The sequence below is a fragment of the Cuculus canorus genome, chromosome 1 (assembly GCF_017976375.1).
Source record: "Cuculus canorus isolate bCucCan1 chromosome 1, bCucCan1.pri, whole genome shotgun sequence".
NCBI classification, from domain to species: domain Eukaryota; kingdom Metazoa; phylum Chordata; class Aves; order Cuculiformes; family Cuculidae; genus Cuculus; species Cuculus canorus.
Genome location: NC_071401.1, coordinates 164,023,219 through 164,036,453, shown reverse-complemented (window position 1 = coordinate 164,036,453; position 13,235 = coordinate 164,023,219). Strand labels below are relative to the sequence as shown.

General features: G+C 35.4%; 1 protein-coding gene across 5 annotated transcripts in view; it reads right to left on the bottom strand.

Annotated features, from left to right (window-relative positions):
- Positions 1–13,235, bottom strand: part of METTL25 (methyltransferase like 25) — a 61,070-nt gene that overhangs the window by 44,705 nt on the left and 3,130 nt on the right. For all 5 annotated transcript variants that reach the window (XM_054062476.1, XM_054062485.1, XM_054062494.1 and 2 more), the window contains exons 2-3: positions 8,879–9,043; positions 4,137–4,237 (exon numbers count right to left, since the gene is read on the bottom strand). In XM_054062476.1, the coding sequence (XP_053918451.1) occupies positions 4,137–4,237; positions 8,879–9,043 (266 nt within the window). The remainder of the gene's footprint in view (positions 1–4,136; positions 4,238–8,878; positions 9,044–13,235) is intronic.

Here is a 13,235-nt window from a genome sequence, read left to right as displayed (position 1 = left end):
ATTCTCCTAGATTATTTAAAAATGGGAGAAAAAAAAAGCATTCGAGGAATAATTTTACCACTTCTACATGTTTCTTCATTATTTCTGTGAAAAGCAGCATTTAGACAGAAGTGAGCTTGTGAATTATTCCAAACGTGTGACCTCTAGTGGCTGTAAAGACAAACTGCTGTTTGACAAAGGTTTTTTTAGTTGTTTCCAAGCAGAAGAAAACAGTAATATATCGTGAAATTAGCACTGGGAGAATAGTTTTAAAACGAAAGGAAAATGTGACTAAAAATAAGCAGGCAATGATCTTACGCTAAGCAAACAGACTGCATTAAATTAATCCCTGTTTTACCTTCCCTTGATTACATAAGGAAAGGTAATCAGCAATCCATAGCGTATCTGCCAAGCATGAACATTTAAAATGAAATTTCCATGATATAATGAACTCCAAAGGTCTTGTCCATAGTGAGTTGGGTACTAAGTTTAAAAACAGTTTCTGGCACAGTGCAATCAAGAACTCTGTTTCCAGAATCATTCCAACATGTCCCAGCACCAAATCACAAATTTAATGGGTGCTGAATGCAGAATTATATCATACTTACATTATATATTGCAACTCTTGCTGCACATGTTGCAATTTCCAAGGAAAACTTTCACATATACATTAAAGAAAATAAATGTGCATTTAAGCAAAGAGGAATCATCACTGGCTTCTTTTCAGAGTTTAATCAAAACCAACTTTATTTTATAAAGTTCAACTTGTATGATAGAAACAATGCTTAAAATGGGCAGTAAACTGAAAAAAAACCCTTTAGTTAGCTTCTTTAATGTTTTAATTCAAATCATTAACCTAGAAGTGATTATAGTAGCCATTATTTTTTTTTGCTTTTATTCTTATTTTACTACTTATGATACTACATTATAAAATACCGCAAGAGAATAATATCTTCTACCACCCATTATACATCATGGGTACTGAGGTGAAATGAAGGGCATTTTTCAAGCCGTCAGTGATCTGTAATATCTGAAAGAAACACCCTGAGGACATGTGCTGTTGTAAAACCTGTGTTGTGGTTCCATAGCTCTACATTTTTTAATTAAATGTTGCATTTATTTTGTTTTGCAGTAAGAATAGAAAAAAAATCAGTAAGGAAAAAACTCTCCTAAAACTTTACAATTCCTATATTTTTTTAATTTGAAAGGTAACCAGAACAAAAGGAGTTGCTTTTTAATAACTGAGAAGGAGGCTTTTCTTTTTCTTTTTCAAATGTAACTCGAAAGCTCTTTTCATATATCAGGGATTTGTAACTTTGCGTGAATAATTTTTTTTACAGTGTATGACTAAGATGGAAAGAAGTTAACATAGAGCAGTCAGCATTTGATATTCAGTGATAAACTGCAATAATATTTTTCATAAAATGTTGCAATTTTTTAAAAAAATAAACAGAAAATAATCCTTTGTTGAAAGATACTCCAAGCCATTTGATGGAAGTGCATAATCACTGGATGAAATTGTAGTATATTGACAGATACTTAATAATGATACTTAATAATTTGGTTTGAGATTTTATTAGTAATCAGATACATTGAGACTTCGGTTAGGTCATTAAGGTGGCTTTACTTCTTTTACTCTCTGAATATGGGTTTTTCTTTCCTTTCATTGCTGAATCTCATAGGAACTATTTAAAATCCAAATGAAAATGCTATATGAAACACCACCTTCCAGCAAACTTAGAGAACATTTACTCTTGCATCATAAAGTTTCCTACAGCTTTTTCAGTACGTGAAAGTCTTCAACACTTGAACTAATGTTTGCCTGAAGCTAAAAGTAATCACGGCAAAAAATATGCTAATCATGGAAGACAATACTTTCCCACATCAGCTGCTACTGTATTTTTAATCTTTACAGAGTGCATCCACTTTACGGCTGTTAAGGGCACCCACACTTGTCACCATGGCTGGCTGTTGAAAGAGCTGCTGGAAAGATCGCCTTCCATCACTGTAAATGATTGCAGATGCTCACAAACCGATTGAGTCTCATCCAGTAATATTTGGCCTTAATCTCAACTCTTTATTTGCTTGGTAATCCCAGCTGTAAGGAGAAGACTGCCTAAAATTGTACCTTCATCAGTCGTTCCTCACAAAACAGATGGCCAGAATTCAGAGTTTTGATCTCAGTTTCCAAGGATGCTACAGGCCTGACCCAAACCTATCGAGAGCACTGCATTATTTATATTCTCTAAACCGTGTCTGAGCCAAATAACTTCCAAATAAAAGTTCAGCTTTAGAAACTTAAGAGATGAATCCAAATTTTGGAGCCTGCCCTTCAGTCTATGGTGGCAACAGCAGCAATTTGGGATGATGTAGCTACATCTATACCACCAAACCAAACAGAGAACAGCTATGTACTCTACTCCCACTACATGACTGGCCACACCATTAATTTTTAAAACCCTCCCTGGCATAGGTATGAAGCAGGACAACTAGCACTCTACCATTATTAAGGCGAGGTACAATTTGGAGCACAAAATATATCAAGAGAGCATAGTGATATGGTCTTAGCCTGCCCAATTGCAGCAGTTTCCTCCTCCCTTATCCACATCTGAAATATTATTTTTAAATTATACACACACTAGGGGGGAGGGGAGGAATGGCTTAGAATAAAATCTGGGTAGATACACTATTAATCTTAGGTTTTAAACAAATATAGTTTGTGAGAAGTCTTTGTGGGAATGAATACTAGGCTGGAGGAAACTAGTCTACACTTAAACCTACAGACCCTTGCATAAAAAGAAAGTGCAGCTTAGATGTAGGAAGGAATCAAATGCAGCGTCCAGAACCACTAGTCTTCTACGTTTAAAGTGAGGATGAAGCTATAGACAGTTGCTAGCATTATAAAGATTAAAATGACTAAACCAACTCAGTTCACACATATAGTTAAAAATTTGGTTTTAACACAACAAGGGTCTAAGACATGGAATCTATCAGAAAGTTGGACACTGAAAAAGCTCACAGAAAATTACATGTATTTAAAATGAAGAAATTGTATTGGTGTTAATTTTGTCAAACAGAATGTGAAATACGATATGGAAAAATGTATTGCTGTGATATTGTGTTTTGTCAACAGATCCATAAGTAAATATCTATGAGGTTTTAATGCAAAAGTGATTCACTGCACTGTGCAATCTTAATTGTGAGGCATTGGGACAGGCTGCCCAGAGAAGCTGTGGATGCCCCATCCACGGAGATATTCAGGGTCAGGTTGGATGAGGCCTTGAGCAACTTGATCTAGTGGAAGGCGTCCCTGCCCATGGCAGGGGGATCGGAACTAGATCATCTTTAAGGTCCCTTCCAACCAAAATAATTCTGTGATAATTACATGTTAAAAAAAAGGTAGGTTAAAATCACATTTTGAGAAAGCAATCTTGCAACTCTTTACCATCCAAGGATGAACTTGCCATCTGATGTATGACATGCCTGATTCACAATAACTGGGTAATTACGGTGTTGTGTGCCCAGATCTTACATGTTCTACGAAACGCACTTCATGCACACTCTGCTACATAAATCTCTGCTTCATCTGGTCTCTCTTCAAACTATAAAGGTCATAACTAATTCCTACTTGATAGATCTTAATCCATATTAAATAAAGCTGAACCGCATTAAACAATAGGAAACAGTTTCAATATCTTGTTCCAGAATAAAATGAGCTTTCACAACTCCTCAGATCTTCTGCTTTGGTCTCTATATGGCACTCTAATGTGCCTGACAGAAGGAGAACCAACTTTTGCTCTCCTACTGATGCTTATAGTAAATTGCCATGGATATAATACTGATAAATAAGGCAGTATCCATGCATAGCAAGAAGCAGTACGATTTTTAGCTGATCAAAATACATAGGATGACTATAATTTCGTAAAATTTTTCATGAATCATAAAATTATTATGACTCACTGAAGAGCATCTTTGGAATGATGCGTTTGTAAATAAAATTGTTGTTCAGTTTGGACCTAAAGGTTCTTTTGAGCTACAATTATCTACAGGAAAAATAAGAACAGCAGTGACAGAACATCAAAACAATGCATTTGAACTCAATAAGAAGAATAATTTGGAAGGTACATGGTAACATACAGTAAGAAATGCTTTCTTACCTGCTTTATACCACAATAATTAACTATTTTGTCTACTAGCTCTGACATCATCTGCACTTCATGTGATTTCTTGTTATTCATAAACTCATCAGTTTTGACACCTGTTTCAAATTAAGAAAATAAATACACATTATCACAATCCATAACAATAAAGATTTATTATCAACCAGAAAAAATACCAGCCTAAAAATATGCTGTAGCATTTTTGTTTATATATATATGAATTATTACAAGACTAAACTTGTGAATTACAGATGAATCAGTAAAATTCAACACACTGTAAAGCTGTCATTTTTTTAAGATATACCATATCTAATAACAGACCAGATATTAGACAATAGCTACAATTATGAAACTGCATTATTTCTAACTGGTCTTCCAAAAATATTTATTTTTGTGTTGTTTATCACATTTAGCTTTAGATATATGGAATACAAGGGCAGGGACAGTTAATAACCACACAGCACAGCTAGTTAATTCTGTGGATTTACCCACAACATCAAGTAGGAGATATATCACATAAAAGTTATGAGAGATGCTGGGGAAATTCAAAGGAAGATGCACGTTTATTTTCTTTAACCCTATGGATGGGTTATAGAATTGTTACACCTTTATGATAGAAGATCTCTTATTTCAGTGTTACTGGAGAATGTGTTAATGAGATGGAGTCAACCTCTACCATAGATTTACTGCTGGTGGAGAATATCAAGTACCAACTGGCTAATCTCTACATCTCTCAACCAAAGCTGGAGCTCAGAAGTCACTTCTTTGGGAGAAACCCACACATTTATCCTAGGCCGCCAACACTACAGGACACTTGGCTGTAGTTACACTGATGGAAATTTTTGTAAGTCTGAGCAATGGCAGAAAAAAATGGACCATTACTGATGAGCACACTCCTAGAAAACGAAGACTTTTTTTAAATAACTAGGAAGATGAATATACTTTCCCATTCTCTGCTTTTTGCATAGTACGTGTTCCTCTGTCCAGAATCTGATCATTAGGCGAATAACTAAATTTTCCTCAATCAGATCATACTGGGAACAGAGCCAAGAGTGTTACTTCTTCAAAAGACAATGCTAGTGTTTTCTCTATTTTCCCCTAAGCCCTCAGGTTCTCTCTATTTCTTAACATCTGTCTTTTTAAAATAAATTGGTATGAAAACACCTAAAATCTAATATAAGCTATAAACTGACAAAAGAAAGAAATAGATTAAAATATGTTTCAACAAAACAAATGTCAGAAGAAAGTGTTTGTCATTTCATTTAAGATTCTTCTTAACTTTAAAATCATGAAGATCTCCATGGTCTCTTAAAAAGCTTCTGATTTGTGACAATTTCAAATGAAAGAAAAAAACACGAGAAAAAAAAAGACAGTGTTTTGGTTTTATTTTTTATAGTTGAACATTTTTGTGCCTGGATAGGCTCATCAGAAAAAGAAGCAAAAAGAAACAGGTATTTAACATCTTGCTAGAAATAAAAGTTATGTTTGACTGTTCTCTAAAGCAGCATTGTCATTTTGAACTATTACTACCTATCACACCTTTTACACTTTGCTATGGCATGAATCCAGAAGACTGAACAGGATAATGCTGTGTGAAGTACCATTTCAGATGGTATTTCAGACGATTAAGTGTCTGAAACATGGAAGGGTAAATAGAGTAAGGAGATCCAGCTGACAAAAGCTGAGGTTCCAAGTAAAAAACCAAAACCATAGTTTGCTTATTGCTACATATATAAAATATTTATCAACTTAGCCACTTAATTTTCTTAACTACTTTTAGATCTCTTTTTCTACTTTTTGCAGACTAAACAGTCTACTTATATTTCAGTGCAGGGAAAATTACACTGCTCACAGAAACTTTTTAATATGCTTTTTAATAAATTTTACTGTTGATGCATTTTTCTACAAAATTGTGACAGACTTTTTAAAATTATTTTGAAAAAAAAAGCAGACACTACAATCTAATAGAAAAAGTGCATTTCAGGATTGTTTTATATCGCCAAGACAACTGCAAACTCAAAAAAATACTTATGCTATTTTTAAACAAATTATATAAACCCATTCTGCTATCACAAAATTACTCTTGAAACAAATAATTACATACGTAGATTTTCTTGTTATGCATACAACTGACGCAAGCAGAACAAACAGTAATTTAAATAAAAATATAAGAAATTTAGAGATTCAGCTCCTTTTGTGATGAAAAAAGAAAATGGGGTTCAAATGTTTCACAGAAGTACCCTCAATACAACAGTGTAACAAAAAGCTTAACTACTAGTTTTAGCCCATTGCTGAAATGTTGCTTATTTCCATTGTGAACCCTTAGCATAGGCGGCTGTTTTCCATATGAAACACCGCTTCAACTCTACAATGTCATTTACAGCTACATCTTTAGTTGCAAAGCTGAGATTTATAATGCAGATCCTCCTAAGATCTCCTGTGGTAGGGTACAGGGGGTTTATACCCGCCCCCCAGCGACCTGTGGAAATTCAGATACACCAGATAAAATAAGAAATTCCCCGTCTGCACCAGACAACACCACCTATACAGAAGTTATGGTACTATGATTTAATTTCCTAAGTCAGTATGAGGGTCTGGGAGAACTATATACTCAAAAGCCATTGAGAAGAGTAACATTCCAGTACACGGAATTTAAAGATTTGATCCATTAAAAGTCACTGCACGACCTTGGCAAGAAACACATTGCAAAGGACGAGAGTACTCATAATCCAATATTCTAGAAACCTCCCATTTTTTATACCAGATATGAACTCTGTAACAAAATAAATTCTCCCTGCTGGCTCTCTCCCCTTTGGCCAGGCTCTTCTGGACCCTGTGTGGCCAGTGCAAACAACCTGATCGTGCAGTAAAGACCACAGCGATCTTTGTTAGGAAGCAATGGATAAAGACTTTTAGACGCAGAATTCCATTCTGGATAGTTGTGTCCACTATATGCTTAAAATATTTGTGCTTACCAATTATTCCAAGGAAGGATAGCAATATATCTACAATATGAAAACTGTGGGAACAGGCTCATAAGCATATTTGTCTTAGAACAAGAAAACTTATTAAAAACATCTGAAACTATAAATGGAATTATCGTGAGGTGTACTTTTCAGAATGCAAGCAAGGCCATCGTAAAGATGCCAGTTTTCTCAGACCTACCCTTCCATTGACTCACATGCTTTAGTATATCAGGACATGAAAATATTTTCTGAAATACAGAATTATGTCCAAAATACCTGAAAAAAACTTAAAAGATCACAACTTTCATTTGGCAACTTGCACAATGTGAATCCATAATTTGGTATTTTGTTTCTGCCAAATGATTACTAGGAATTCCAATTAAGTTAATTTTACTGATACTCACTGCCAATTCAACGCAAAGGTTTTGAATTATAATACCATTGTATACATTTGGAACACGTTATATTTTTATTACGAAGTACAATTTAGAATTACCGTATCACAAACCCACAATCCAGTTAGCCAACCAAGCAGCTCTCCTGCAAGACACAGAATAAAATATTCCGCAACTGCCTTATCCTGAGGCTTTGTTCTGCATAACAAGGTGAAAGAATCCTTGCAGTTTTGTCTAAGAAAGTTAATCCTGGTATAGACTCAAGTATGAGCATAACAAGGTAGAACTACAGAATTACAGAAGATAAAGCAGAACACAGGGAATAAGAACATAATGAAAATAGCAAAGCAGAAGAAAAGCAGCATACAATTATCAAACAAGAAAAAAGGTCTTCAGATGAACGAATAGCAGAAAGAGAAAAGTCAGAAAATAAGACCAATGCACAATGAACCATTAAGACTGTTTTAGCTGTGGCATTTGAGTAATCCTGAAGAAATGGAAAACTGCAGTTCAACCATAGAAAATGGCAAAACTGGAAAGAGAAGACAGCCGTAGAAAATACAAGAGATTCCCAACATACACAATGGAGATCTCACTTAGGATAAGAAATGTCAGAGTTTTAACATGGATAAAACACACTAGAAAGCAAATGCAGAGAGCTGCCAGTCTGTCTGCGAAAAACTAATAAGAAATCTGAAAGACTGTGGCACATCTATATAAACTGAGGACTCCATGAAGAGCACATTTTCAGTGAAAATTACAGCAGTCCAAGTACATATAAACGTCAGTTTATCATCTGACATAAAAAGCATAATTAGGGGTAAGACTTCCAGTATCCAACTTGAGAGTGTTTTAATTCAATTTATTTAACTAGAGAAAATGAAATTACTCTAGTTTTATGACATATATTTGGTATTGTTCCAATACATACAGAATGATTAAAATCATCTTTTTTGAGACATCAAACGCTTACTGAGCCATATTCAGCTAAATGCTAAACAACGCATTTAATATTAAACAAAAGATGCAACAGCATCCCCATACTTGCCAGATTTTAGGGTGATACTTAAAAAAAAAACCCTCAAGAATAGCAACTATGATTCCTGCTGCTCAAGGAGAAGAAAAGCAAAAGGAGTTAACAAATGCATCCAATAATGATTGCCTGTTTGCCTATCTCTTCCACTTTGAAACTGAATCCCAGGAAGCGCCTATAGGTACTGAATGCCTTGACTTCTCTGCAATGAAGAAACAATCTAGGAACAATTAAAACTCAAAGTGAGAAGCATGTAAGAGAAAACCCAACCAAGTGGCCCTCCGAAACTTTGCAGGTCCTACAGTGAATAAGTAAAAATTTAAATACATCTAAACATAAATATACCTGTTGTCTCTCGATTTTCTCCTCTGCATGCTTCAAGTATGTCTTCTAATGGGGTACACACATCAAGGTTGGACAAAGAATAATACTTAGCAGCCAGAGCAAACAAATGTACATTGATAAGCTTCTCAGAGTTTTCACAAAACACGTTGGAAAACGTGTCATCATCTGTACAGAAAAGAAAATGAAAATATTCTGTAAACTAAAAGTGTACTAATATATGCATTCTTTCAATAATATTAAGCAGCTTAGAATTGTTCTTAACACAAACTTTATAGTAGTATTAGAAGAAGTAAACTGGAAAAATATAAAACAAACTGAAGTATCCTATAGGTGTCATAAATATTACATTTATGTATTTGTTCAGATCAAAAAGCAGAAATGAATGCAAATGGTATTGACAAATTAGGTACTTATGTGTTGTTTATAAACATGATCTATTTTGATACTTGAGACATGCTTGCTTCACTGTAATAGGCAGGATGTTTAAGTGCACTAGTTTCCTTCACTGGAAATAACCTCACTATGCCAATGTTAACAACAGCCTTTCGATGCATGATATGGAAACAGATACTGGAAAAGGTTTGTTTCAAAGCATCACACTTGCCTACCATCTCAAGCCAGCATGGCATCGCAGTTCAACAGAAGTATCTACAAGGTCTAGGCTAACATAAATATCTCCTCATGCAGAAAACCATGCTGAGCAGTCAACAGTTAACAAAACAAAATTGGGCACAAACACGTAGAGAAGGATGATACATCTGCACAAGCTGCAGTGAGTTAATGATTTTGTCTAGGTAATTACCCTCCATAAAAATCTGGAGTGAAAGCTAGATCGCTCTCATCAAATTCTACTGCGAGGTCTATAATCATCTTTCTTCATACTGCATCAACATCAACCTTCTCGGATACTGTAATGGCCATACACTTAATAGCCACCCAATGATGAAAAGCAAGAATGCTACTGACTAAACAGTCCACCTCCACACCACCAGCCATCATCTGAGACACAGCAAACCCAGTATCTCTCATCTTCTCTGCAAGGAGTAAGTGTTATATAACTCATTTGGCAACTTTCACCAATCACTGCGGAAATAAATATTGTGTGAATTACATATACAAATGTGCTACAATAAAAAAAAAAAAATCATCAACCATGCATATACTCATCTTCCATCACACTACCCTGACACTGATATGGAAACTCACTAAACCTATGCCCTTGAAGAAATTTACTCTTATTTTTCCCATCTAACTTTCAAATAGCTCACCAAGATCAAAAGCATAAGCAAATATTCTGCAGATTAGAGCTAACGCTATTTAGCAAACCAATCTTCCTTTCGTTTACTTCCCACTGATCCCACTGTATCACACAAATACAACTTATCTTGAAACTTCATAACTTTACTAGGTTAAAGACTGATCACAGAACTTTGGAGATTTCTGCTTCTCTGTCAGAACTCGTGAAAAGCTTATAAGCACACTGCATGCATGCTTTCACTTTGTCAGCACCTGACATAACAGATATTAACTCTGCTTATAAATCTCACTTAACTGAAATTATAAGAAATGCAGTAATACCCATGTTCCATAACTTCCCTGAATTCAGTTATCTGATTGAATAATGTGAGCAGAATTAGTAGGATCTCATACAAGCACTCGTATATCATCTGTAATAACACTGCTACTAAATTTAAATTGTTGTCCTAGCTTGTCAACTGAAATAAAGTACCCAACTATATTAAGCTATCTGAAGCATGGCTTCAAGCTAAGGAATAGCAGTTGTTGCACTACATATTATTTATGAATATTAAAAATGTTAGTTTTCTCAAAACGTTTCTCCTTTAGTGGCTCACAACATGAAATCTAGCATGTTTTTCAATGAGTCAGTCCATACAGTTGCAAACAAATCTTCAGAGGAAAGAACCTTATGTCAATACATTAGAATTACAGTACAAACAGTAATTTGCAGTAAAATAAAAAATACTTAAACATAGATTTTTCTGTGCCTGTGTCCAATTTACAGCAATGACATGATAAACAAGATGCAATACGGCAAATTCAGCTTTTTGATGCATAAAGAGATAAACCAGGTTTTTATATCTAAAAGTGGATCTGAAATTTCGCCAAAAACAAGCAGTCCACCCTTTATATGGTCATTATAATGAAATATCATCTGATGAGTATCTGAAAATATTCTTTTAAACTGAATTACAGAACATGTAATGTAATGTTCTGTAACATGATTTTCTTGTATACAATACTGTACAAAAGAACTATAATTTCTTCCTTGTTAGCTTCTAAAACTAAAAGTCAGCATACATATTTGTCAAAATCCCTATAGCAACACAAAATATTGTGCAGTTTTGTGCTAATCTGCAGTAACGTTACTTTTTAGTTTGCAGAGCTATGTGAGTATGAACTGACAACTTCATATTTTCAGATCAATTCCATCAAATGTAGGTTATGTTCCCCTATAATTTAATTTGGTATCCCTATTAGAACAGATTCTAGAACACTTTTAAAAATAGTTTGGGGATCGTGAATAAATAAATATAAAACTTCTCAAATAGGAAGCAAAGATTTTACCATGTGAAATTAAAATGTCATTTTACACATATTTTGAGTAAGGTATTTGGGGCATATGACCACAAAGCCATTTGAAAATGCAAAATAAATCTATTCTCATAGACACACTTCAAATAAAGCAGTTCTAAGAATGACGGCATGTTATAACAGCCTTTTAGTACCCATTTAAAGGTAAATATAAGTAACATTTAAATATCTGACAATTCTGAAGAACAAGCACACATACAGTTAATAAAGAAACACAAGGAAGAGTAATTTCTGTTTGGTTTCAAGATTTCTAAAGGTTGGTTTCTTACCTCTAATGTTATTAAGTTGCACTAATGCACTAAAATAAGCTATTATATTAAGCTTCTCAATTCTAATTTTAATACTGGCCAGCAGTGCATTCATTTTCAAATACAGGTAGATATTTGCGAATATCTTCACTGAGAAACTCGTATGCTACTATGATGTGTTTTCATCACATGACTCGACGGACAGATATAACACAGCAAAACGAGTCACGCATAAACCACCATATCAACAAGCACATGGCCTATTCCTTTATAGTACCCCCGATTCTGTCATGATACTGGAGAAATTTGGGGAGAGTCTCAAGAGCTTCCAAATCTTAAATATCACACTATAATTTGGAGGCTAAGAAGAAAGAACAATTCTTTTTTTTAAATGAGCAGAAATAACCTTTGGTTTGCAGGAACCAAAGAAGAAATGTTAGCCATAGCACAATGGCTTCATGCCTTTCTAAAACATGTGATGATTTTAACCATGAACTGTGTCTTTTGTTCCAGTAATTTGTCTCAGATTCTGTGACATTCATTTTAAATACAGATCATTAAATGATCTTCCAATTTTGAAATCTACAGAACAATATTCTGCCTTCTTGATACCCTTTCTACTCTACAGGCCACTGCTTCAGTGTTCGAATCATTTCATGGACTTTCCCACAGAAACAGGTAAGTTCAGGGTAATTTTAGAATCATAGAGTCATAGGATGTTGGAAGGGATCCTAAAGATTATCTAGTTCCAACCCCTCTGCCATGGGCAGGGATGCCTTGCACTAGTTCAGGTTGCTCAAAGCCTCATCCAACCTGGCCCTGAACACCTCCAGGGAGGGGGCAGCCACAACTTCTATAGGCAACCTGTGCCAGTGCCTCACCACCTTAACAGTCAAAAATTTCTTCCTACTATCTAATCTAAATCTCCTCTTTATCAGCTTAAAACCATAATCACTCATCCTATCACTAAACTTCCTGAGAAAGAGCCCCTCCTCAGCTTTCTTGTAGGCCTCCTTGAAGTACTGGAAGGCTGCTATACAGTCTCCCTGCAGCCTTCTCTTCTCCAGGCTGAACAAGCCCAACTCTCTCAGCCTACGCTCACAGCGGAGGTGCTCCAGCTCTCTGATCATCTTCATAGCCTCCTCTAGACCCGTTCTAACAGATTCATCTCCTTCCTGCATTCAGAACCCCAGAACTGAACACAGTACTCCAGATGAGGTTTCATGAGAGCAGAGTAGAGGGGCAGAGTCACCTCCCTTGACCTGCTGGTGACATTTCTTTTGATGCAGACCAGGATATGGTTGCCTTTCTGGGAAGCAAGCGCACATTACCAGGTCATGTTGAGCTTCTAATCTACTAACACCCCTAAGTCCTTCTCTTCAGGGCTACCCTCAGTCCATTCTCTGCCAGGCCTGTAATTGTGCTTGGGATTGCCCTGACTCAAGTGCAGGACCTTGTAATTGGCCTTGTCGAACTCCATGAAGTTCGTACAGGGC